This window comes from Telopea speciosissima, chromosome 2, assembly GCF_018873765.1.
Source record: "Telopea speciosissima isolate NSW1024214 ecotype Mountain lineage chromosome 2, Tspe_v1, whole genome shotgun sequence".
Classification (NCBI taxonomy): domain Eukaryota; kingdom Viridiplantae; phylum Streptophyta; class Magnoliopsida; order Proteales; family Proteaceae; genus Telopea; species Telopea speciosissima.
Window position 1 is genome coordinate 75,755,645 of NC_057917.1, and position 25,729 is coordinate 75,781,373.

Consider the following 25,729-nt stretch of genomic DNA (forward strand, 5'->3'; position numbering starts at 1 on the left):
ACACTAAGAAAACTTAATCGAAAAGAGAAAATATATGGTAGGTGATAACAACTTCTTTAAAGTTGAAATGCAGAGTCTACTCTTCACTGTCAAATCCTATTAACTTAGAATGGTAGGTAACCGTTAAATACATATCAAGCCTCTTGAAATGCACAGTAATAGTCTTTCACTCACTAAAATTTCCAGAGAGCCGCATGTCAGTTGGGCCAACCCAATCTCAATCACAAAGCATCAGACCCATTAACCATGGCCGAAAACAGTGGCACTACTCAGCCATTGCTGCAAGGGATCAATGACCAGGCTCGACTCTCCGATCTGTCCTCAGAAGCTGTGGAGGAGCTCTTGGCACAGGAGCCAGTGTCTGTTGGACAGTGGCTGAGGCTGGTGGGTTGGGAGTCCAAGCTCCTCTGGTATCTCTCTGGTGCTTCAATTGCTGTCTCTATCTTCAATTTCATGCTCAGTTTGGTGACCCAGATGTTCACTGGCCATTTGGGTGCCTTGGAACTTGCTGGTGCTTCCATTGCCAATGTTGGTATTCAAGGTCTTGCTTATGGGATCATGGTCAGTCTTCTTTGAATCTCCTTCTTCTTCTTGTTAGAAGTCTCTGTGCTTCAGAACTTACTGGCAATGGAGAAAATTTGGGGGAAAAAACCCTTTTTTAGCTGAATTGATTTTCTTCTGTTTCTCTGTTTGTCATCTTCTCTGAATCTTTGAGCGGTAGATGGGATGCGTAATCACGTGATGACGAGGCGGGTACCTAATTAATTAACGGAGTCAACGAAACAAAAGAGTCAAATAATATCTTTTTAGTTGACAGTATGAGGGAGAGGTTTTTTCAATTCATCTCGGGGTTAGTCAAAACACCAAACTTTATAAAGTAGTAGTTTTTTTTGGTAACTTTGCTTAATTTGGTATTTTTTTTTTATATCATATTCAAATCAAATCTTACCTATTTTGGAAAAATTTTTGCATTAGTCTGGGTTGGCACTAGAAATTTTCCATTTATAATCATAGGGAAAGGAAGGACCACAATACTATGCACTTGAGACAGCAACCTTACCTTCAATTTATGGTTTCAAAATGGAGCCTGAACCAGGGAAAAATGAATTGAATTTTGAATTGGTTGGTTCGGTTTTAGTTTTTAGAAACCAGGTAAAATCGAAAGCCATCAGACCGACTGAATCCACCAAAACTAAAAAGACCCGATAAAATTGATATTTTGTGTTGGTTTCTTTTTAATATATGAAAAATTGTGAACACTTTTTGATCATGCCTCCCTAACATGATACCCATCCCTTTGCTCTTTAATTTTCTCTACAGTTGGGTATGGCTAGTGCTGTTCAGACAGTATGTGGGCAGGCCTATGGAGCAAAGAAGTATGATTCCATGGGCATAGTTTGCCAAAAAGCCATAATCTTGCACTTGGGAGCATCTGTCCTCCTAACCTTTGTGTATTGGTACTCCGGCACCATACTCCGGGCAATCGGTCAGTCAGATAGCATATCAGCACAAGGACAGATTTTCGCACGTGGATTGCTTCCTCAACTATATGCATTTGCAATCTATTGCCCTATGCAGAGATTTCTCCAAGCACAGAACATTGTAAACCCCTTAGCTTACATATCTTTTGGGATCTTCCTTGTACATATACTTCTCACATGGTTGGTTGTGGATGTGGTGGAGTATGGTCTCCTGGGAGCAGCTCTTACATTGGGTTTATCTTGGTGGCTACTTGTGTTTGTGACTGGGCTTTATATAATTTTGAGCCCATCTTGCAAGGAAACTTGGACAGGGTTCTCTATGAAGGCCTTCAGGGGGTTATGGTCTTACTTGAAGCTCACACTTGCTTCTGCTGTTATGCTGTGGTAAGTAATGTGTAATGCACAGCTTAATCTTTCTTCAAGATTAATCTTGTGCTTACTTAACTAGTTCTCTCATTGCAGCTTGGAGATATGGTATAACCAGGGAATTGTGCTTATATCAGGATTGCTCCCTAATCCTACTATCTCACTTGACTCTATTTCCATTTGGTATGTTCATGGCCTTCATTCTCTTATAGATCTCTTATGATTCTAAAGATGAGAATACTTACTTATAATTACATTGTTTTGAAAATTTCAGCATGAACTACCTAAACTGGGACATGCAGTTTATGTTAGGCCTAAGTACAGGAACCAGGTATGTGTACCCTCAAAGTTGAATTAGCCCAAGTCAATAATCTCTATTCATTTTCAACTAGTTAATGTGTTTGAATGTTGCAGTGTTCGAGTTGGAAATGAGCTAGGGGCTGGTAACCCAAAGGTTGCAAGATTATCGGTGATTGTTGTTAATGCAACAAGCATCTTGATTAGTATTATATTCAGCGCATTTGTTTTGATATGTCGCACCGCACTAAGTAAGGCTTTCACCAGTGATGATGAGGTTATTACCGCAGTTTCGGATTTGACTCCATTACTTGCAATCTCAGTATTCCTAAATGGAATTCAACCCATACTTTCAGGTAAATATTACACACCATGCATATTTTTTTTTAGGGCTGTTAAGGGAAGGGGAACTGGGACTGGGGGCTGCTCTCACTAAGGTTGTGTTTGGTATGCATTTTGAGTCTGCATTCTTGGAATGCCAAAAAAGTAGTTTGGTATGCATTCCGCCTTTTTTTTTTTTTTTTTTATCAGACCTGCAATCTCTAATTGTCCAGAACAATTTTGGCATTTTAGGGGTGGCAATTGGGAGTGGATGGCAAGCTGTGGTTGCTTATGTTAACCTAACCACTTACTACATCATTGGTCTTCCTATTGGATGTGTTCTTGGCTTCAAAACAGGCCTTGGAGTGGCAGTAAGTCTCTCTCTCTTACTCTCTCTCACACACACACACTCTTTTGGGGAGACACCGCAAAACACACATCAATTTTCATTCAATTATGGAGTTCTTTAGTTGGTTTATGCTGCCTAAACTGCTGGTTATTTATGTTTCCCAGGGAATTTGGTGGGGAATGATATTTGGAGTTTTTCTTCAGACAGTGACCCTCATAATCTTGACTGCTAGAACAAACTGGAATAAAGAGGTAATTAAAATGACCCTACTTTACTCACTTGATCTCTTCATCACTAAGTTATATTTTATCAAAAATTCATCTTTGATACATTAATGTAGGTCGAAAAAGCTGCCGATCGATTAAAGATATCGGCAGATGATGAAGAAAAACGTGACTTGGTGGAGCACATTGCATGACCATTCCCAAGAAAATTAGCATATGTTTCTATATATAGATTGATGACACCATATAATTCTATAGAGAGAGGATTGGAAGAAATCAAGAGAAGGTCCAAGTTTTGTTCTTTCGTCACATATCAATATTTTTTATAATTTGAGTTAGATGTATGAGATTTTAGATCAGCGTTAAGAAAAATTGTGATTTTAGATGAATTCAGTTAGTCACTTCATCTTGAAAATCAACATCCGATCTCTGTTTTAGGCTGTGTTGTTTTTATCATCAAAAAATGCGAAATCGACCTAGAATGCATTCCAACAATACATACCAAACACAGCCTAAAATACTAATGTGTGTCACCCTTAAATAATCATCTCTTATAAAGAAACACAGTAAAGGGGCATTGCACTTGTTACGGCCGGTACTTATCTCAAACAAAAGATGTTCTAGCTACTACAGTACCAAATTCAGGTGCAAAAAACCTAAAAACAGATTCAAAATGAAATCCATAAAGTGAATCATAATCCATTTGGTCAACCACAAGATATTATCTTTTCTCTATTTTATATAGTTCCTAGATTAGCAAACGCAGAAAAAAAAAAAAAAAAAAAAACTTGTTTGGTCTGTTGAAAATAAGGAGTAGTGAGTAATGTGTGTTCAATTTGGGCCAGTCTTGACCAGGCCTGATTAGATCCAAGTCAAAATGTTCAAAGCTGGGCTCGGTTAAGTGTCAGATTGTAGGATCAGTTTGGGTCTAGTTCATTCCCATTCACTGGTACAAAACATCTAACTTTGAGGCTTTCTGATGCAGCTATTCTAGGGGGGGGGGTGTTGATGGGCAAAGGTGCTAGCCTTCTTGCTCCTCACAAAACTGGCTCCGGCCATGGGCTGAGCTAGCCAAACTGACCTCAAGATTAATTGTGCTTCAGTAAGGTGTTGGCTTCAGATTAGGGTGTAGGTGAATAATACTACACCTTGACCCAAAAAAAAAAAAGATAATAAAGACTACACCTTATGTTAAAAGCCAATCTAGAGTGCTTGGTTTAATTTTCCTAGAAAAATGGGCTTAGGATTTTATACAGCTTAGTTGAAATGACTAAAGCCCACTAAGCGAAATTCAAGTAGAGACCTGCTCCTAGAGGCCCATACTTCAAAACATACCACTCATTTATATGGTTTAAGAGACCGGAATCGGCTGCTGCCGGATTGTGTTCCGAATCAGCCAATTCTGTCCCAACCAATCAACTTTCCGGAGATGAATTTAACGGAAAAAAAAAAATTAGTAAAAAAGAAAATCACAAATAACCAGAAAAATGTTAATATATAAAAATAAAAAAAAATTTAAAAGTTTTTTTTTTTTTTGGTGTGAAAAATTACAAATGTTAAACCTAAAATACAATAGATGAGTAATTTGGAAAACAAACTTACAATTTATGTGGGTGGTTAAAAAAATGGTCAAATGGCAGGATATCGCCCATAAAAATATAACAACATTAAATATTTTCCAAAATGTGCAATTCTGAAATAAATTAACATTTTCTTATCCCAATTTTTATTTTCGGACAATTTTTGTTAATGCATAAAGTTCCCAAAAATGCACTTTTCTAAACACATAATAGTCTAGCAATTAACATTAACTAGCATGTTTAGCAATTACAAACATTCATTTTTAGGTAAATTCCCTATTTTCAGATTATTACAAAAATAACCTAGAGTGTAATTTTTTAAAGGGTGCACAAACAGCTTTGTAACCAATTTTCTTTTGCCCCCCTACAGTGACATGACATTATTATAGAGTGCCTAATCATGTAATTTCAACAACATAGTTCGTGTGATCCAATGAGAAGGAGCCTACAACCATGGTCGACCCCCGAATTCATGGCGATTCCCACCTTCCCAAGTCATCATCTCAGCTGATTCCAACTCCATTGGTTCTTTAGCTTCTAAAATCCCTGAGGTTTTCTCTTTTTTCTCTAATTCTGTCATCTCTTGCTACGGTGACACCGGAAGGGATTTTGCAAGGTTTACGGTCAAGGATGCCCCTTTAATGGGAAATATGGAGAGCCCATCATATCTCTTCTTTGCTACAATTTCACGAACTCATCATCATTTTCGAATGTCACTGAGTTAGAAGAGTTGGGTCCCTATGGAGATATCCCATTATCTAACTCAGAATCAATGAAAATGGTTGTCAATCATGTTGTATCACGTAATTTAGTCCATATAAGTGGCGTTCAACCGTCATATGATCTGACGCATTTTAACAAAAATCGTGCGATAGATCTTAGTTAAAATGAACAGTATCGTGACATGTGGGACTCGTGATGGACTATGACACTTCATTTCATCCCTTCCAACCATACAAGTGCATTTCCAGGGAGGTATTCGTTCATGCAAGAAATGCTCTTGATTCAGTCCACTAAACTAAACTTATGCATTCTTCATCACTATCCATCTCCAATTCTAAACGTAAATTGGGATTTGTTATAAACATATTAACCTTTTTTTAAAAGATAATAGGTATCAAGACATCACTTAATTTAACACATTATAGAAAACATTTAATATTAACTAGCATGCTTTATAAATTACAAAACTTCAATTGTTTGGACATAATTTCCTATTTTTAGATTAATACAAAAATAGATAAAAATTGAATTTTTTTTTTTACACAAATTAGGTTAAATTAAAATTCACTAGAATGTTTAGACAGTACAAAAATAATCATGAAAAACCTTTATATTTCATCAAATTTTTGCACAAAAGATCTTAAAAAAATGCATTCTTCATTGAAATTGTAGACCATGCAAATAAGCATAAAAACTTTGTATTCAAGCCAAAATACCACAAAAACATGGGAGAAATTTGAAAAAATCACCTTAGACTACAGGAATCACCACCACAAACTCAGATGCAAAGAGCTTAAGATCTCCTCCGGGATTTCACGAAATTTGAACCGGTAGATAGGCAGTAGTAGTACACATAAAGTCATCCATTACCAAAAATGGATAATGAAGCCATTTAATCTACCCATCTGGGAACTAGTTTCAAGAGTACTGTTCCAACTCAATAGCATGCAGATCTAGAAGTTCAGAAACTAGCTAGACGAGCTTTATATATATAGTGGACTTTAAAGGGTAGTTTAGAGAACTTAAGGGTCTACATTAACCTACCATTCTAGGTTTCATCCGGGAGTTACCAACCAGTTTTTGAGGTCCAAAGTCCAAACCGGAAAGTAGCCAAACCTAACCTTAAATGTCCTTGAACAACTGGTTCCCGAGGTCCAATGCGACTTGTTATAATAGAACAGAATGTTTGTCCTTGCATCAAAGTTCCTAATCTCGGGATTGGTCATGATCGAAATCGATCAAAATCGTCTAGAATCGACAAAAAAATAGTACAATCCAGGTTTTATTCGATCACTTGTTCTATCGGTCATAAAAATATTTAAAAATTAAGAAAATAAAAAACAAGTCTGAAAAAACGGTAATCATTCCCTAATCCTATTTTATAGGTTGCTGTTATCTTTTTCACTTCCTCTACCTCATCCACTACCGTTATTATTTAAAAAAAATTCCAAGTTTTGTGGGATCGAATCAATGTTTTCATAAAATAAAATCTTCTCATAATAGATTTCTAATCCAAATGGGAAGATCATGTAATATTCCCTTAATTGATTCTCTGGTAAAAAACAGTAATATCCCCCCTTCCATGAAGCACTGCTTGAAAGACTCTGGACGAAGAAAAAAAAATATGGGTTTTAATTTTAAACCCAAAAAAATTGCAAGTATTGGATCCGATCCAGTATAACCCTGCCATATCGGTCTGATCTCGGGATCGGCCTCGACCAATTCCAATCTGACATTATGAACCATGCCTTGCATGCGATGCAATAAGTAAGTTCGGCTCCCATACCCGTACGAGAATGGATCTAATATCCTCAGAGGGGCACACATGGAATCCACTCAAGTAGGTCCCACATGAGAATAAAAAATAACGTGAGAATAAGTAGCCTTCTCCACCATCTACCATTCCCCCAATCCCCCCCCAAATTGGATTAAAATCCTCTGCAGTACAGGCGGGGTGACAATGCACATCCGACAGCACAACAGAGGCCATGTGTGCCATATGTGCCACCTGGCCTCTGCAGTGCCGTCGGATGTGCACGCCGCCCTATCGGTACTGCAGAGGATCCTGGTCCCCCCAGATCAGTTTGGAAAAATTATGCTATGCATAGTTGAAAAGTAATGGAAACATTATAGGATTACCCGCTAGTTTACAAAATTACCTAGTTCATGTTTACTTCAATAAGTCTACACAACACAAAGATACGCATTGTCAATCTAACCAAAACAGTGATGACCCAAAAAGATCCTGTCTAGCACTCTGCCCAGGCTGCATATGTAGCGCCTGGACTGAGTGAGACGGTCTTTTCATGTCTCACTCTGTTCAGCGCTGCATGTGTAGCCCGGGCAGAGTGCTGGACAAGAACCAAGTCCTATTCATGCCCTGATATGCCTATGAGTTGGGCAAAGTACGTCCCTTCAATCGGCTCAAAAAATTCTGATTTCCATTTTCACTTGTGTGAACACAGCATAGAGATCGTTGAAATTGTTTCGCCCTAGTCTATTTAGCCTCTATCCACCTTCAATTCATCCACAAGAAGGATAACAGCACCCAAAATTTAAGAGTTTCATGATGCCTAAACTTAGTTATTTATTTTTCCAAGGGAATTTAATTGGTGAAGGAATAATATTTGGAGTTTTTCTTCAGACGTACACCCTCGTAATCTTGACTACCAGAACAAACTCCAATAAAGAGGTTAGTAAAATGACCCTCTACTTTTCTCATCTGATCTCTTCATCACTAGATTTCATTCTATCAAGAGTTCATCTTTGATACATTATTGTAGGTTGAAAAATCTTAAAGCTAGTAGTCTCTTTGGAAGATACGGATCGGGAGAGTTAAGAACAACACGAACACAAAAACAAAGATAACATGACTCTTCAAGGACACGGGAAGATTACAATTCTTCAAGAATGCAATGTAACTTTCCAGGGTTACGCGAAGAACATTTAGGTTCAAAATATTCAGCTGAGTAAACTTTCATTAATTCATTCTTCACTTCTAACGAGCATAGCTCTTACATATATAAGAAACTAAAATAAAATCTAATTCTAATATCTAAGCTTATTAAATCTTACGGTTAAGATTAATTACAAATTAAATTACAAAAAGAAGAGAAAATAAATAGATAACTAGCCAAGGTACCCAATTCGTGGATAGGGTCCAAGATACAAGAAATCCTAAACTCTCTAAAATCGTCCAATGTTGTCCATGTGGCATAAGTGTTTAAATGATATTTCCTAGTGAAATTCATCCAAGCATGGTCTTGTGTATTCCATTCCTAAAATAGGAGAAGTATGGGCGTGAACAATGGAGATTGGGCTTGAATAAACTGCCTACTTGGTATTGGACACAGTTTACTTGGCTGCTGATGTGACTTAGTCTGAACCGATTTGAAGCTTGATCGGCTCAGTTTGACATGCAGGTCTGGGCCTGTATGCAGATGATAGAAGAAAAACTTGATTTTGTGGAGAACATTGCATGACCATTACCAAGAAAATTAGCATATATATGTTTCTAAAGACTAATGACACCATATAATTCTATAGAAAGAGAGGATTGAAAGAAATCAGGAGAAGATGTCCTAGTTTTGTCCTTTTTTAGGGGGGAGGATATCGACTTTGAATTCTTGATCTTTGTGTCTTTGGTCACATATGGCTATTATGTGATGAATGTGAGCTAGATGATCGAATGAGAGTTTATTTCATTGTGCGTCACCAAAATATGCGATTTTAGATGAATATTGTAGTTAGCACTTGATCCTGAAAATCATCTGATGTTATCTACCTAGTTTAGGCTATTTTAATTATTGATTGTTTCATGAGTCACCCAAAGTACGACAATCACATTCTATTGAGTGCTAAGCTTAATAGTTAATACGAGGCTAGCGACCAACAAAAACTTAAAAGACTCACTAGAATTTAAGAGAAAAAAAAAATGTGTCTCTCATAAGTAATTGTCCGGACATTAATTGTTTAGTCAGTGCACATTTTGAGTCAGTTCATGCATCAATCTCGGAAACCTCACATGAACGCTTCTACGCTATCTCAAAAGCACGCCTGGGCAAGGCATGTACTCTTTTCATCTAATTCTTGTTCCATCGTTGCTTATTGTGACTCAGACTAGTCTAATTGTCCAATGACTCGAAAGTCCATCTCCAATTATTGCATTTTTCTTGGCAAATCTTCTATTTCTTGAAAAAAAAAAAAAAAACAAGAAACAAAATACTATCTCTCGGTTTTCTTCAAATGTTGAATATACCTCAAATGCTTCAGTTTCCAATAAACTTCATTGCCTCAAGTACCTTTTCCAAGATTTTGGTATTTCACATCTCAACAATGAGTTCACATTGTGATAACCAAACGGCCCTCCACATTATTGTTAATCAAGTTTTCCACGAATGAACAAATCATATAGAACTTGATTGCCACTTAATTCGTGAGAAGATTCAAAGGTGCCTTACTCGACCATTATATATTTCTTCTTCACAACAACTTGCAAACATTTTTATTAAAACTCTTGGACATGATAAATTTCATCATAATTTTAGAAATTAAGTTGGGCATTCACAACTTCCACACTGCAACTTGAGGGGGAATATTGAATTAACGTGTGCATCACTCTTTTTTTATTCCAGGAAAGCACATGGTTTCCATTTCTACTCACTCTCTCTTTTATCAAAGGGAAAGAATTCCCTTATTTGAAATATTCTTCCCAATCTTTATTCCTTCAACTCTCTTCTCTTTTACAAAATCTCTTTCAACCCCTTCCAACTTAAGCGAGGTGTTAGAGTTTGTGATTGATACAATCAAGTCATTCACATGGTCGAACAATCCTTGCACAATTTTGTACAACTATCCATTATAGTGTATATCATTTCTTTGTATTCTTAGGGCTGATTTAGTATGATTTCTATTTCAATTTTGGATTAATTTCATTAAATACAATTTTGTACAACTGTCCATTATAGTATATATATCTTTTCTTTCTATTCTTAGGATTGATTTGATATGATTTTTATTTCAATTTTGGATTAATTTCTTTAAATAACAAATAGTTTTTTGGCCAAAAAATTGAAATAGTTCCCATAGTTGAAATATTCTTCCCAATCATTATCCCTTTCATCGGGGGATATATACATTGTACCCGAATCAAAGAATATTTTCTTCAGCTTTCTTAACCATGGGCTCATTAAAGAGCAAGATAGAATCAAATGAAATAGAAATTCTGGAATAAGTTCATTTGATTTATATTTCACTGAATTAAATAAGATGTAAAATTCAAACCAAACAATTTCCTATAGAAAGCATATCAAATCAGTTCTTAGCTTAGACCCGGATCCAATCTTCTACCGGGTGATGTCTTGTCCTGCATAGACACAGCATCCCATGCAATGACTGTCTTATTCCCGTTCAAGCAAGGTGCTGGGGCAGAGGTAAGGTGGTCATTGTGCACGGCTTTGTGTCTGCGCAGCACAGACAGGACGGGGCCGCGCGCGGTAGAGGATCTGTTTCCGATTAGACCCATGCAACTCTGAGGCTATACAGCCATTTTTTCATCAGTCGTTGAACATTGAATAAAACTCAAACTATTCATTCCGCCTTCTTGTTCTCCTTTATTTTCTTATCATGGTATCAGATCCATGATCTGAATATTGCCTCCTTCAATTCGTTAACTAAGCTATCCTCTTCACTCGTTATGGAATATTCTTCCTCAAAGCTGTCCTCGGAAGTTGTGGAGGAGTTCTTGGCACAGGAGCCAGTGTCTGTGCGACGGTGGCTGAGGCTGGTGGGTTGGGAGTCCAAGCTGCTCTGGTATCTCTCCGCTGCTTCCATTGCTGTCTCTATCTTCAATTTCATGCTCAGTTTGGTGACCCAGATGTTCACTGGCCGTTTGGGTGCCTTGGAACTTGCTGGTGCTTCCATTGCCAATGTTGGTATTCAAGGTTTTGCTTATGGGATCATGGTGAGTCTTCTTTGAATCTCCTTCTTCCTCTTCTTGTTTGGGTTCTCTCCACTTTAGAAGTGAATGCTATTGGAGAAAAATGAGAAAAACCCATTTACTTTTTGAATTAATTTTGTTCACCCTCAGTTTCTCTGTTTCTCAGCTGGTAACCCAAAAAACAAAAGAAAAAAATTCCTCTGAACACCTTAAAGGACTATGTTGTATATTGTCTTTTCCTTTGTTTTTTTTGCAATCTTTCTCAAGGAGATAAGAATTGAGAATTTCTTGAGGGTGGGGAATCTTCACGTATGTGAAGGGACTTGGGTTTCCTCCAGCCGTCACTGGAGCGGGTGGATCCAGCCCAGCAAAACAGGGGTGTCATGGGACTCACCAGTGAAATGATCCAAACACCCCCTGTTTCCCACCACAGCTGGAAGAGAGCCAAATTGTGTGTCAAGTGATTTTTCGCCTCAAGTGTTGACATGACGAGTAAAGAGACGAACAAAAAATAGGAGAAAGAACTCTACTTGATTGCAAAGGTGGTCTATTTTCCACATAGGCAGCTTTCTAACCGTAAGATTGGGACTATTTTTTTATCACTAAAAAAATTAATAATTTAATAGTGGGACCCACATCCCCATAACACATGTTGTGCGAACAGTGTACATCTCATGATTAAATCACGCTCTGAATCTTTGAGCAGTCAATGGAGTGAGTGGTCACGTGATGATGAGTAGCCGGGTAGCGTCTGCACCAACGCCAAGGCCAATGAGAGCATCCTTAGGAAGATATGTCTGAATGAGATTTTCTATTTTTATTACTAGTTGAATGGTAAATTCATGTGGTCGTGTGTTTAAACACAAAACCATGCGATCAGTTAATGTTCTTTTTCCCAAAAAAAAAAAAAAAACTTTTTACTGATAAGTTTCAGGTTTGTATAAAGTGTTTCCCATTTGCATAGAAATTTCCCCGCACTTTCGATTTCAGCTGTTGATTTTCGATTATCATGCAAGCCAATCATGTATAGCCGTCTGATCAAGTAATATGTACGTGAGATTGATCATCTAGAAGTATTCAACTATACTGACCCTAGACTTGCTGAATGGGCCAAAAGCAGACTAGGCTTAAATGAATTAAGAAGCACATTTTAAGAACCCTTGTTCACACTTATTGATCATGTCTCCCTAATATCCCCAATCCCCCTATTCTTTTTCTCTACAGCTGGGCATGGCTAGTACTGTTCAAACTGTATGTGGCCAAGCCTATGGAGCAAGGAAGTATGCTTCTATGGGTATCGTTTGCCAAAAAGCCATAATCTTGCATTTTGGAGCATCTGTCCTCCTAACCTTTGTGTACTGGTACTCCGGCTCCATCCTCCGAGCAATTGGTCAGTCAGATAGCATATCGGCACATGGACAGATTTTCGCTCGCGGATTACTTCCTCAACTATATGCATTTGCAATCTACTGCCCTATGCAGAGATTTCTCCAAGCACAGAACATTGTAAACCCCTTAGCTTACATATCTTTTGGTATTCTCCTTGTACATATACTTCTCACATGGTTGGTTGTGGATGTGGTGGACTTTGGCCTCCTTGGAGCAGCTCTTACATTGAGTTTGTCTTGGTGGTTGCTTGTATTTGTAACTGGGCTTTATGTAATGTTGAGCCCATCTTGCAAGGAAACTTGGACAGGGTTCTCTATGAAGGCCTTTAGGGGGTTATGGTCTTACTTGAAGCTCACACTTGCTTCTGCTGTTATGTTGTGGTAAGTAATGTGTAATGCACAGCCTAATATTTCCCAAGCTAGCTAGTTTTGCCCAAGTGAGTCTTGTGCTTACTTTGCTAGTTCACTTGCTAATTTTTCATGGGAACTCTCTCGTTGCAGCTTGGAGATATGGTATAACCAGGGAATTGTGCTTATATCAGGATTGCTCCCTAATCCTACTATCGCACTTGACTCTATTTCCATTTGGTAGGTTCATAGCTTTCATTCTCTTATAGATCTTTTATATATGCTACCATAATATTTCCTATGAATTGAATCAAAGATGGCTCTGTTCTTTGGGTTGCTTACATTTGGTTTCATTGTTTTGAAAAATTTCAGCATGAACTACCTAAACTGGGACATGCAGTTTATGTTAGGCCTAAGTACAGGAGCTAGGTATGTGACACTAATCTATTTACTACACCTCAAAGTTGAATTAGCCCAAGTTAATAATCTATATTCACTTTCAATTAGTTAATGTGTTTTGAGTGTTGCAGTGTTCGAGTTGGAAATGAGCTAGGGGCTGGTAACCCAAAGGTTGCAAGATTCTCAGTGATTGTTGTTAATGCAACAAGCATCTTGATCAGTATTATATTCAGTGCAATTGTTTTGATATGTCGCACCACACTAAGTAGGGCTTTTACTAGTGATAATGCGGTTGTTACCGTAGTTTCGGATTTGACTCCATTGCTTGCAATCTCAGTATTCCTAAATGGAATTCAACCCATACTTTCAGGTAAAGATTACATGCCACATTTTGCTTAATTAGGGATATTATGGGGATGGGGAGCTGGGGGGGGGGTAGGGGTGTAAATGAATAGCCGAAATCCGTTTCCGTATCTATGTCCATGTCCGTTTAGCACTATCCGAATCCGTCCGAAAGTTAAACGGATGCGGATACGGATAGGCTATGGCTATCCGAAAAACTATATTTACATGTAAACGGATAAAATATCTGATCCGTATCCGTGTCCGCATCCGTTTAGTACTATCCGAATCCGTCCGATAGCTAATCGGATGCGGATGCGAATATAGCACTATCCAAGCCGAATCCGATCCGTTTACAGCCGTAGCTGGGGGTAGGGGCTGCTCTCACTTAGGCTGTATTTTGTATGCATTCTGAGAATGAGGTGATCGCCCAATGAGTGCCCAAATGAGGCATCCAATAATGGCTGGGCTGCCTGGCACACGCCAGCCCAGCCATTCGATCCCGCACTCCTTATTAACGAAGATCCACAGTCTCTAATTGTCCAATACAATTTTGGCATTGTAGGGGTGGCAATTGGAAGTGGATGGCAAGTTGTGGTTGCTTATGTTAACCTAACCACTTACTACATCATTGGTCTTCCTATTGGATGTGTTCTTGGCTTCAAAACAAGCCTTGGAGTGACAGTAAGTCTCTCTCTCTCTTTCACACACACATTTTTGGAGAGACACCCAAAAACACACTTCAAATTTCATTCAATTATGGAGTTCTTTAGTTGGTTCATGATGTTTAAACTACTGGTTATGTCTTTTTCCCAGGGAATTTGGTGGGGAATGATATTTGGAGTTTTTCTTCAGACAGTGACCCTCATAATCTTGACTGCTAGAACAAACTGGAATAAAGAGGTAATTAAAATGACCCTACTTTACTCACTTGATCTCTTCATCACTAAGTTATATTTAATCAAAAATTCATCTTTGATACATTAATGTAGGTCGAAAAAGCTGCAGATCGATTAAAGATATAGGCAGATGATCGAAGAAAAATTTGACTTTGTGGAGAACATTGGATGACCATTACCAAGAAAACTAGCATATGTTTCTACAGAATGTGAAGAGATGGATTATAAAGAAAAAAAATTTTGTTTTTTTCTTTTTCTTTTCTTTTCTTCCAAACATAGCCTTAATATGATGAAAAGAATACAGCCAGAACATAAGGGGTATTGAGTTTTGCTCGACCCAATTTTCCTGAGGCCCTGATCCGCATAAAATTGGGTTGAATCTGGCCCAACTTACACGACTAGTAATACTAAGTGTCAGGTTGTCGGACTGATCTGAACCTCACTGTGCAAAAAATCTAACCTTGAGGCTTTCTGATGGAGCAGTTATTCTAGTGGAGGTGATGGGCAACGGCATGGTTTTAAAAATTGGGAATCGGATTGGTGAATTGGTTGATTCGAATCTGAATCGGATCCGAATCAACCGATTTCCTAATCATTTTCTTTATAATTCATCTTGAATCGGACCGAATTATGGGCCGATTCTCGATTCCTAAACCAATTCAATTTTCACTATAAAATAGCTTAGATTCCTAATTCTTGAACCAATTCAGGCCGATTTGGATCGAAATCCTCTCTGATCGATTCTGTTCCCTATCCCAAGTTTTTAAACCTTGGGGAAAGGTGATAGCTATCCGTCTTGGTCCTCTCAAAACTGGCTGGCCTTGGGCTGTGCCAGCCAAACTGAGCTCAAGATTAATTGTGCTTCAGTAAGATGTATTGGCGTCAGATTAGAGTGTAGGTGAATAATGCTACCCCTTGGGTTAAAAGCGAATCTAGAGAGAGCTTGGTCTAATTTTCCTAGAAACATGGGCTTAGGATTATAGAAACAGCTTGGTTGAAATCACAAAAGCCCACTAAGTGAAATTCAAGGAGATAACTCCTCCTAGAAGCCCAATCTTAAAAACATAAAACCACCCATATATATGGTTTCAGGGACTGTAATCGGCCGCGGCTCGTTCTGTTCCGAATCAGTCAATTCTGTCCTAACCAATTCACTTTATTAAGTTGGACTATGAATCAGCCTGAAACTAAAAATAAATAGTTTTTAAAAAATAAATTGAAACCTAATGTAAAATAAACGTGTAAAAAAACATGGGAAAACAAACTTATAAATTATGTGGATGGTTAAAAAAATGGTCAAAATAGCAAGAGATCACCCATAAACCTATATAAGTATTAAATAATTTCCAAAATGTGTCATTCTAAAGATAATTAACATTTTTTTTTTTCACATTTCAATTTTGGGACAAATTTTTTTAATTTTTTAAATAATATTTGTTTTTTCGTAGAATTTTTTATTAATAAACAAATAGCCCCAAAATGCACTTTTTAAAACACATTATAGTTTAACAATTACATTAACTAGAATGCTTTAACAATTACAAAAATTCTTTTTTGGGTAAATTCCCCAATTTCAGGTTATTACAAAATAGTTCAGAATGTAATATTTTTAACACATAATAGGCTAATTTTACCGTCAACTATCAAGCTTGAAGAATACAAAAATTATCATGATTTGACATTTATAATCCATTGTTTTTATTTCTTACAATTATTTAAAATTCCAAAATTCAATGAAAAAGTTCTTCATTTGGATATTCTAAAAAATATACCAATACATCACTTTTTTTTTTTAAACACATTATAGGCATCATTTTTTTTATTAACTAGCATGCTTTATACATTACAAAAATTCAATTTTTTGGACATAATTTCCTATTTTTAGATTATTACAAAAATATATAAAATTCACTAGAATGTGTTAACAGTACAAAAATAATCATGACAAAACCTTTATATTTCATCAAATTTTGGCACAAAAGATCATCAAAATGCTTTCCTACATTGAAGTTGTAAACCATGCAAATAAGCATAAAAACTTTAAATTCAAGCCAAAATACCAGAAAACATGGGAGAAATTTGAAAAAATCACTTTGGACTACATGAATCACTAAAAACTCAGATGCAAGAGCTTGAGATCTCCTCCAGCAATTCACAAAATTTGAACCGGTAGATGGACAAGCATATCTTTCATACACAGAAGGACTCCAGAAATTTCAAATGGTTTGGAAAAAAATTTAGGGAGAAGTCACGATCTGAAACTCAAGGACGGAATAGAGGACCGCTTGTGGACTTTTTTTTGTTTTCTACTAAATCATATCGAATCGATTAATATCATGATCAAGGTTGGGGGCCGATTCCGATTCCTTCAATGATGCCCATATAAATAATTTTTCTTCTTCTTCCAGCATGGGCATAAGTAAATTATGAAAAAAGAAGACCAAACAACTATAACAAAATAAAAACTAAGCCAAGGGTTTTCCTTTGAGGCACTACACATAAAGTCATCCATTACCAACAATGGATAATGAAGCCATTAATTCTAGCCCATCTACTAACTAGTTTCAAGGTGTGTTTCAACCCAGTAGCATGCAGATCTGGAAGTTCAGAAACTAGAAGAGCTTTATATATTGGACTTTAAAGGGAAGTTTTGAGAACTTAAAAGCATATATAGTTAGAAAACCAGACTTTCTGATTCGATTCGTCTTTAAGAAAAATCTGGTGACTTGATCTTGTCAAACCCACTCAAGGCGAGTCATGTTTTTTTTATTTTTAATGCAATAAATATGTATAAATTAGTAAAATTAAAAAAACATAGAAAAATAAATAATAATAATAATATGACTCACATATTAATGCATTTTTGAGTTTACACCATTGAATAAGAGAAGGGAGACAAGGAGTTGAGGGTTTTTTACTAATTTAGAATAAGGATTTACTACTTTAGTCAATTCAATTTCCAAGTGAACCGACTTTATGTTTTTGTTTTTTTTTTTTAAACAAATAAACTCGTCGAATTTGTCATGACTCGAGTAAAACTATCGAGTATTATTTGACTCGGACAATTTATGACTCAATCTCTTCATTTTTTTACTCTAACTTAGTCTACACGAATCTGGACCAGATTTTCTAAAATTTTGACTCGGATGATTCGCCCAGCCAAATCCCAGTTTTCTAACTGTACTTAAAAGGGTCTTTAATCTTTATCTACCATTCTAGGTTTCATCCGGCAGTTACCAACCAGTTTTTGATGTCCAAAGTCCACACTAGAAAGTATCCAAACCTAACTTTTTTGTTGTCGAAAAAACAAAAAGGTTCCCGAGGTTCAATGCTACTTTGGGAAATGGAAAGCTGGAATATTTGTCTTGCTACGCAATAAAGATGATTCTGGATCTGTGAAGCAGAGTGGGCATGAGATGCCTCGACCCAATTATAAAAAACAAAAATTAAAATAAAACATGAGAACACGTGAGCCTTCTCCTCCATCTACCATTCCCCCCACTATGGGGAAGTTTAATTTGAAAAAATCATGGTATGCATAGTTGAAAGGTATTAATGATAAAATTACAATATTACCCAAAAATGGATTTGAGTTTATAAAACTATCTAGGTCATGTTTATTAATTTTTTATGATTATAATCTGTTAACATTACCATAGTATTAGTAAACTAATTAATGTAAATCTAGTCAAGTTAAAAAATCATCCATTTTTTTTTTTAAAGTTAAAAAATCATCCATATTTGTAAGAAAATCAAGTTAAATTGAGCAGTGCAACAGCAACAACTAAAGGCCTAGTATAGTTAAGTACCAATTTCAGAGGATCATGCATTGAAAACGGGTTCATTGGTATTTTTGGAAGATTAAATGGCAGAACTGGGAGGATAAACATACATGAGAAATGTAGATTAACAAATCTCTTTTCCAACTCAACTAGAAGTGCGTCATTTCTATGTTGAATAGAGGAGAGATATAGTAGTTTTTCGTACAATCACACAATTTAAAAGTAAAATGGGAGAATTTTAGAATTCTAAGATGAATTCCAGAACATTTGATTTTCGATCGGATGAGAAAGTTATGGCTTAGATACTATTTCTGGTAGGCTGGGTGGACAGAGAAACTTGTGTTATGTCATACATTGGAGGAAACCGCTGACCGGGTCACCGTATTATGGTCCCTCGGATGGTTATTTAATCTGGTATATTCCAGATCTGTGGATGACAGAAACCAGATTCTCTTTGGTTGCTTTTTATTAGGTCTTCGAATCAAGTGATTCCGTGTTACACAGACAGTAGCACATCAGATGCACTAATCCGTTGATGGATGTCACGTCCGCAAGATCAGATGCAGATCTGACTTATCAATTTGAATTTCCCGTACACCCCTGTAGTTCCTCTATGGTGTTACATTGACACACTGTACGCATGAGAAATGATTCCATTCAATTAGTTACAGACCCTTCACATTTCGACCCTCAGATCCAACGGATATATATCTTTCTCGCCCATTTCTGCAAATCGGACGGATGGAAATAATCTGTGCCGCACAAACAAACCGCAGGGCGCAACGTGGCATGCTGTCCATTCCGTTACAGACAGGATCGTCACGAGATATGGAATCGACGCTCCAGATTCTCCGGGTTTTACGCTGACCATCTGCCGCTTCTGACGCAATCTGACGGAGTTCATTTATGGTGCCATTTCAGATCTTGATCCAATGGTTCCCATGACGCCAGCCACTGCATGTGCGTTACAAGTGATTACAGAGCGCTACGGCACAGCCCACGCATACGGATACACTGCCTCAAGATTCTATTTATTCTTCACTGGTTAGTCCAACTTTAAAATGTTATATCTCCCTCATTTTTCAATCGTTTGGGATGATCCAACTTGCAGAATGTTCGTGGGGAAGCTCTATACTCTAAAGGAGATAAAACACACTGTTTGCAGCCATTGTGTTGCCGAATATAGCAAAAACCCCATTTCCCTTCTTGTATGCATTGAACCCATCCCCATTTGTGCTCTTACAAATTGTTAGAGCTTTATTGAAGCTGCTGAAACCGTGGGAGAGGAGGATTCTTCGTTTGAAATTCTGAGGTTCATTGAATTAAAGAGAACAAGAAGAAAGAAAAAGAAAGGAGAAATGAAAGGGGAAGAAGGAAGAAAAGAAGGAGAGAAGGAAGGAAAGAACAGAAAAAAGATGAAAAGAAAAAGATGGAGAGGAAAGGGTTGCCCACACTGGACCACTCATGGACTCCAATGATTATGCATACTTAAAGATTTCAGTTCTTCATCAATTTGGGAGGATTTGAAGAATCTAATGACAAGTTGGTGATCCTAGTTAAATATTCGAACATCAGTGATCAGAGAGTGCATTGTTGTGAGATTTTTTGCTCCTTGTTGCCTGTTTTACTTTTACTGAATTTCCATTACATGTATTAATTAGGTTACACCTATGCTATGTGGATTTCATTGTAGAGCATTCATGTAAACCCTATTTGACCGTATGTGAGTGTGTTCAGTGGGTGTTGGACACTGGTAGCATTGACTACCTAAATTGGCTAGTTGTTTGGCCTCTTGGTTTGAGGCCGGAAAACTTGTTGTGGGTGCGGCCTCCTAGATCATTCTGGGTAGACTGGTGAAGACACACCTTTGTACATCGAGGGTGGAAACTTGGAAATTGTCATGGTTGTGCCTCTCAATTATATGCTGGAAAAATTAGTGATGAGTAGATGGTGAGTGATCATTACTCTGTGCATGTAGTTAAACTGTCGAAGCAAGTATTTTTCTGTATTATGGATGCCTGCTTGGAATATTAGAGTACTTGTCTACGGGATGGGAGTAGAGCTTGTGACAATTAGGTTGAGATGTGTACATGATTGTCTATGATTTTATGTGTCATCAGTGAAGACCTTTAGCAGTGATTGAGATTGTATGCTTGAGTGAAGGATTTCGAACAATAGACATAGTAGCTCTTGGCAACTTTATGATCATCAGTGCTAGACATCATGGTCGCTGATTGTGATTGAGTGTGCCTTGATCAGAGTTACTAGGCAGTATTGCCTATGCGACTATGTAGTTTATGCGACTATGTAGTTGAGAGGACACCTTCAATGATTGTGTTGAGTACTAACAACATGAATGAGGTGAACTAGGAAGTGAATCTATTGAAAGTTTTTTTTTTAGAGTTTATTGATTTACCACCCTCTCAGTGGCCATCACTGAGTTAAAATGAAATTAACGCTTCGAGAGCTGCCGGCGAGAAAAACCGGTTCGTGCTCATCAATATTCCCAGAAATTTTCTAATCAAGAAGAGTTGTAGGTTGACCCCAAACCAAACAGTTTGGTGCTCGTCAGTCATGACAACAATTCCTATTAATGTGGAATGGTAGGTAACCATTAAATAGATACATAAAAAGCCCCTAGAAATCCACAAAAGTGGTATCTCACTCACTAAATTTCCCGAGAGCCGCGTGTCACTTGGGCAATCACAAAGCAACAGAGCTATTAACCATGAGCAGCAACAGTGGCACCACTCAGCCATTGCTGCAAGGGATCAATGACCAAGCTCGAGTCTCCGATCTGTCCTCAGAAGCTGTGGAGGAGCTCTTGGCACAGAAGCCAGTGTCTGTTGGACCGTGGCTGAGGCTGGTGGGTTGGGAGTCCAAGCTCCTCTGGTATCTCTCTGGTGCTTCAATTGCTGTCTCTGTCTTCAATTTCATGCTCAGTTTGGTGACCCAGATGTTCACTGGCCATTTGGGTGCCTTGGAACTTGCTGGTGCTTCCATTGCCAATGTTGGTATTCAAGGTCTTGCTTATGGGATCATGGTAAGTCTTCTTTGAATCTTCTTCTTCTTCTTGTTAGAATTCTCTGTGCTTTAGTAGTGACTGGTAATGGAGAAAATATGAAAACCCCATTTATTTTCTGAATTAATTTTATTCTCTCTCAGTGCAATTAAATCTTTTGACAACCTTAAACGACTATGTTTTATATTGTCTTTTTCTTTTCTTTTTGCAATCCTTCTCAAGGAGCCAAGAAGTGAGAATCTCTTTGCAGGTCTTTTACATCTAGGGCTATAACAATAGCGCCCTCTTAGTTCTATATTCAGGAACAGTGCTATCAAATGGTGACCTTTTTTGTTCTTAATGAGACTATCTTTACCCCTAGCTCTGAATCTTTGAGCAGTAGATACAACACATATCTTCTACGGTGCGCTGCCGTGTCCTGACTCTGCCTGTGCTGTGCAGTCACAGGGTCGTGCGCAATAACCGCCTTACCCCACTAGGGCAATGGGCTCAGGTAGGGGTAAGGCGATCAATGCGAGACGCCTTGTGTCTACGCAGCACGGCAGGACGGACAGCCCGCGCCGGATAAGATGAGTGATCACGTGATGATGAGTTGGATCAAATAATATATTTTTTTTAGTTGGTAGGTGTCAGGTTTGTATCAAGTATTGCCCATTTGCATGGAAATTTCTCTGCACTTTCGATTTCAGCCATTGATTTAGGATTATTACGCAAGGCAACCATATCTGGCTGTCTGATCAAGTAACATGTACTTGAGATTGATCATCTAGAAGTATTCAACTATCCTGACACCAGAGTCCCGGACTTCAGAATGTGACAAAGGAGAGTATGTAATCCTTATGTAGGCCATGATTCACATGAGAGATTTGTAATTTGGTCGGGTTTGTACTGGAAATTTTCGATTTATAATCATTTCTAAGGGGATAGAACTTAGAAGGACCGACCATCCGACCATTTAGAGAGTCAATGACCTTACCTTGAAGGACACTTAAGGTTCCATTCCCAAAGGTTTCTGAATTTCTAGTTTCAGCTTGGTTTGTTTATTTTTCCTCTTAAAAACTAATGGACAAAGGGCAAAATACCTCTGTTCCTATAGGTTTTGAGGGGATTGAAACCTCTTAAGGCAGTGCAGAATATGACCAAAGGTTCAACACTTAATTTCGTAAGGGTCTGTTTGTTAAGAAATGAATAGAGACAAATAGAAAAAAAAAAAAAAAAAAAAAAAAACTTTTAATCTTTTCTCATCAATTTTTTCCTTTTTTCTCTTCATTTTGTGTTACACAAATATACCCTAAAGCTAAGTTTGGAATGTAAGAAAATAACGGAAAAAATGAAAAGAAAACAAAATATAATAAGACAAAAGTAAAGAAAATTTTCTTTTCTTTTCTTTTCTTGTGTCTTGCATTAGAAACATAGCCTGAAATAAAATGGCTCAAAACTTAAAACTGTTGTAGATCCTATATAGTACAACTCTGTCTGGTTCTTAGAAATGGACCCTGCCCTGCTTTTCTAGGCCCATGTTTGCTAGTTCTTCTTACTTAATGTAAGTGAGCTTTCAAAAACTAAAATCCAAGTAAAGTACATTGTGTCCCTAAAGCATACAAGGCTTAAATGAATTAGGCACATTTTAAGCACCCTTGTTCACACTTATTGATCATGTCTCCCTAACATCCCCATCCCCCTATTCTTTTTTTATACAGTTGGGAATGGCTAGTGCTGTTCAAACTGTATGTGGACAGGCTTATGGAGCAAGGAAGTATGCTTCCTTGGGTATTGTTTGCCAAAAAGCCATAATCTTGCATCTCGGTGCTTCTGTCCTCCTAACCTGTTTGTACTGGTACTCCGGCAGTTTCCTCCGAGCAATCGGTCAGTCAGATAGCATAGCAGAACAAGGACAGATTTTCGCACACGGATTGCTCCCTCAACTATACGCATTTGCAATCTATTGCCCTATGCAGAGATTCCTCCAAGCACAGAACATCGTAAACCCCTTAGCTTACATGTCTGTTGGGATCTTCCTTCTACATATACTTCTCACATGGTTGGTTGTGGATGTGGTGGAATTTGGCCTCCTGGGTGCAGCTCTTACATTGAGTTTGTCTTGGTGGCTGCTTGTATTTGTGACAGGGCTTTATATAATTTTGAGCCCATCTTGCAAGGAAACTTGGACAGGATTCTCAAGGAAGGCCTTTAGGGGGTTATGGTCTTACTTGAAGCTGACAGTTGCCTCTGCTGTTATGCTTTGGTGAGTAACTAATATGTTGAATATGGGCTCACTTTGAGCTTTGAGCAATTGTAATGCATACCCTAATCTTCTTAAGATTAATGCTGAAATTTCCAAGCTAGTGATGCCCAAGTGAAGTCTTGGGCTTACTTTTCTAGTTCACTTACTAATTTTTCATGAGAACTCTCTCATTGCAGCTTGGAGATATGGTTCAGCCAAGGACTTGTGCTTATATCAGGACTGCTCCCTAATCCTACAATCTCACTTGACTCTATTTCCATTTGGTATGTATGCCCTTCATTCTCTTATAGATCTCTTATGCCACCATAATATTTCTTATGCTTTCAAAGATGGCTCTGTTCTTTGGAGTATTCTTTCGATAACTCAATAAATTGCCTCCTTACATCTGGTTTCATTGTTTTGAAAAATTTTCAGCATGAACTATCTAAACTGGGACATGATGTTTATGTTAGGCCTAAGTACAGGAGCCAGGTTTGTGACACTAGATCTGTTTACAATTCACAGTTTAATCAGTCCAAGTCAATAATCCCTTTTGATCACTTTTAGTTATACCCTGGGTTTGGGTGTTGCAGTGTTCGAGTTGGAAATGAGCTAGGGGCTGGTAACCCAAAGGTTGCGAGATTCTCGGTGTTCGTTGTTAATGCAACAAGCATCTTGATCAGTATTATATTGGGTGTATTTGTATTGATAGGTCGCACCATACTAAGTAGGGCTTTCACTAGCGATGATGCGGTTATTACAGCAGTTTCAGATTTGACTCCATTGCTTGCAATCTCAGTATTTCTAAATGGAATTCAGCCCATACTTTCAGGTAAACATTACATGCCACATTTTGCTATGGGCTAGGGGCTGCTCTTATTAGACATTCTTCATCTTAGGCCAAAAGGAGCCTATATAGCTGGGATGAGCTCTAAAATTTCTGGTGTTTTCTGGGTCTGTTGCTCCAATGTTACAATTTTTTTACTGGACCCAGAGTCTAATTGTTCAGAGAAATTTTGGCATTTCAGGGGTGGCCATTGGGAGTGGATGGCAAGCTCTGGTTGCTTATGTTAACATAAGCACTTACTACATCATTGGTCTTCCTATTGGATGTGTTCTTGGCTTCAAAACAAGCCTTGGAGTGGCAGTAAGTCTCTCTCTCTCTCTCTCTCTTTCACACACACTTTTGGAGAGACACCCAAAAACACACTTCAATTTTCATTCAATTATGGAGTTCTTTTTTTGGTCCATGATGCCTAAACTGCTGGTTATTTGTTTTTCCCAGGGAATTTGGTGGGGAATGATATTTGGAGTTTTTCTTCAGACAGTGACCCTCATAATCTTGACTGCTAGAACAAACTGGAATAAAGAGGTAATTAAAATGACCCTACTTTACTCATTTGATCTATCAGTATGTTACATTTTATCAAGACTTCATCTTTGATACATTGTAGGTTGAAAAAGCTACCGAACGATTAAAGATATCGGCAGATGAAGAAAAACTTGATTTTGTGGAGAACATAGCATGACCAATACCAAGAAAATTACCATTTGTTTTTCTATAGATTGATGATACCATATGCTTCTATTGAGAGCGGATTGGAAGAAATCAGGAGAAGAAGGTCCGAGTTTTGTCCTCTCTTTTTTTTTTTTGGGGGGGGGGGGGGGTGGTTGATTCATGATCTTTGTATCTTTGGTCACATTTGGCAATATGTGATGGAAGTGAGCTAGATGAATTGAGAATTTTGATCATTGTGGCTTATGAGAAATGAAAATTTAGATGAATATTGCAATTAGTCACTTGATCCTGAAAATCAACATCTGATGTTCCCTGTTTTGTAAGCTGGGCTTGGTTAGGATTAGGGCTGAGTCTTCAGTTTCAACTTAGGCCAGCCTGAGCCTACCTTCCATATGTATAATTGGCCCAACTAGTTGCTATATCCAGAAACAGGTCTGTTGGGTTAGTTTGAAGTTTTTGCTCAATACTACAAGATGGATCAGAGTAGAATGTAGAAGACGGGTTGGGTTAGGTTCAACAATAATCCA

At 37.7% G+C, this 25,729-nt stretch overlaps 3 protein-coding genes across 3 annotated transcripts; all 3 read left to right on the forward strand.

The window, feature by feature from the left end:
- The first annotated feature begins 209 nt into the window (after positions 1 to 209).
- LOC122652356 (protein DETOXIFICATION 41-like) lies at positions 210 to 3,336 on the forward strand. Its single transcript, XM_043846068.1, has 8 exons — positions 210 to 561; positions 1,321 to 1,865; positions 1,944 to 2,030; positions 2,122 to 2,178; positions 2,262 to 2,500; positions 2,718 to 2,836; positions 2,979 to 3,065; positions 3,155 to 3,336. Exons 1-8 carry the CDS (start codon positions 247 to 249, stop codon positions 3,230 to 3,232), a joined length of 1,527 nt encoding a protein of 508 aa, XP_043702003.1. The 5' UTR covers positions 210 to 246; the 3' UTR covers positions 3,233 to 3,336.
- Positions 3,337 to 10,731: 7,395 nt separating this feature from the next.
- On the forward strand, positions 10,732 to 14,743 carry LOC122651114 (protein DETOXIFICATION 41-like). The gene is made up of 8 exons (XM_043844442.1): positions 10,732 to 10,773; positions 10,977 to 11,303; positions 12,504 to 13,048; positions 13,169 to 13,255; positions 13,388 to 13,444; positions 13,546 to 13,784; positions 14,322 to 14,440; positions 14,573 to 14,743. The coding sequence occupies exons 1-8, from the start codon at positions 10,732 to 10,734 to the stop codon at positions 14,741 to 14,743; spliced, it is 1,587 nt and encodes a 528-aa protein (XP_043700377.1).
- Positions 14,744 to 21,143: 6,400 nt separating this feature from the next.
- Positions 21,144 to 25,244, forward strand: LOC122652357 (protein DETOXIFICATION 41-like). Its single transcript, XM_043846069.1, has 8 exons — positions 21,144 to 21,480; positions 23,160 to 23,704; positions 23,881 to 23,967; positions 24,119 to 24,175; positions 24,277 to 24,515; positions 24,712 to 24,830; positions 24,969 to 25,055; positions 25,138 to 25,244. The coding sequence occupies exons 1-8, from the start codon at positions 21,166 to 21,168 to the stop codon at positions 25,210 to 25,212; spliced, it is 1,524 nt and encodes a 507-aa protein (XP_043702004.1). The 5' UTR covers positions 21,144 to 21,165; the 3' UTR covers positions 25,213 to 25,244.
- The last annotated feature ends 485 nt before the right edge of the window (positions 25,245 to 25,729 follow it).

Coding starts and splice junctions, on each gene's coding strand:
- LOC122652356 (XM_043846068.1), top strand. CDS start 247: ATGGCCGAAAACAGTGGCACTACTCAGCCATTGCTGCAAGGGATCAAT. Junction 2,501..2,717: donor AATTCAACCCATACTTTCAG/GTAAATATTACA, acceptor TTGGCATTTTAG/GGGTGGCAATTGGGAGTGGA. Junction 3,066..3,154: donor GAACAAACTGGAATAAAGAG/GTAATTAAAATG, acceptor ACATTAATGTAG/GTCGAAAAAGCTGCCGATCG.
- LOC122651114 (XM_043844442.1), top strand. CDS start 10,732: ATGACTGTCTTATTCCCGTTCAAGCAAGGTGCTGGGGCAGAG. Junction 11,304..12,503: donor GTTTTGCTTATGGGATCATG/GTGAGTCTTCTT, acceptor TTTTCTCTACAG/CTGGGCATGGCTAGTACTGT. Junction 13,049..13,168: donor GCTTCTGCTGTTATGTTGTG/GTAAGTAATGTG, acceptor CTCTCGTTGCAG/CTTGGAGATATGGTATAACC.
- LOC122652357 (XM_043846069.1), top strand. CDS start 21,166: ATGAGCAGCAACAGTGGCACCACTCAGCCATTGCTGCAAGGGATCAAT. Junction 23,705..23,880: donor GCCTCTGCTGTTATGCTTTG/GTGAGTAACTAA, acceptor CTCTCATTGCAG/CTTGGAGATATGGTTCAGCC. Junction 23,968..24,118: donor CTTGACTCTATTTCCATTTG/GTATGTATGCCC, acceptor AAAAATTTTCAG/CATGAACTATCTAAACTGGG.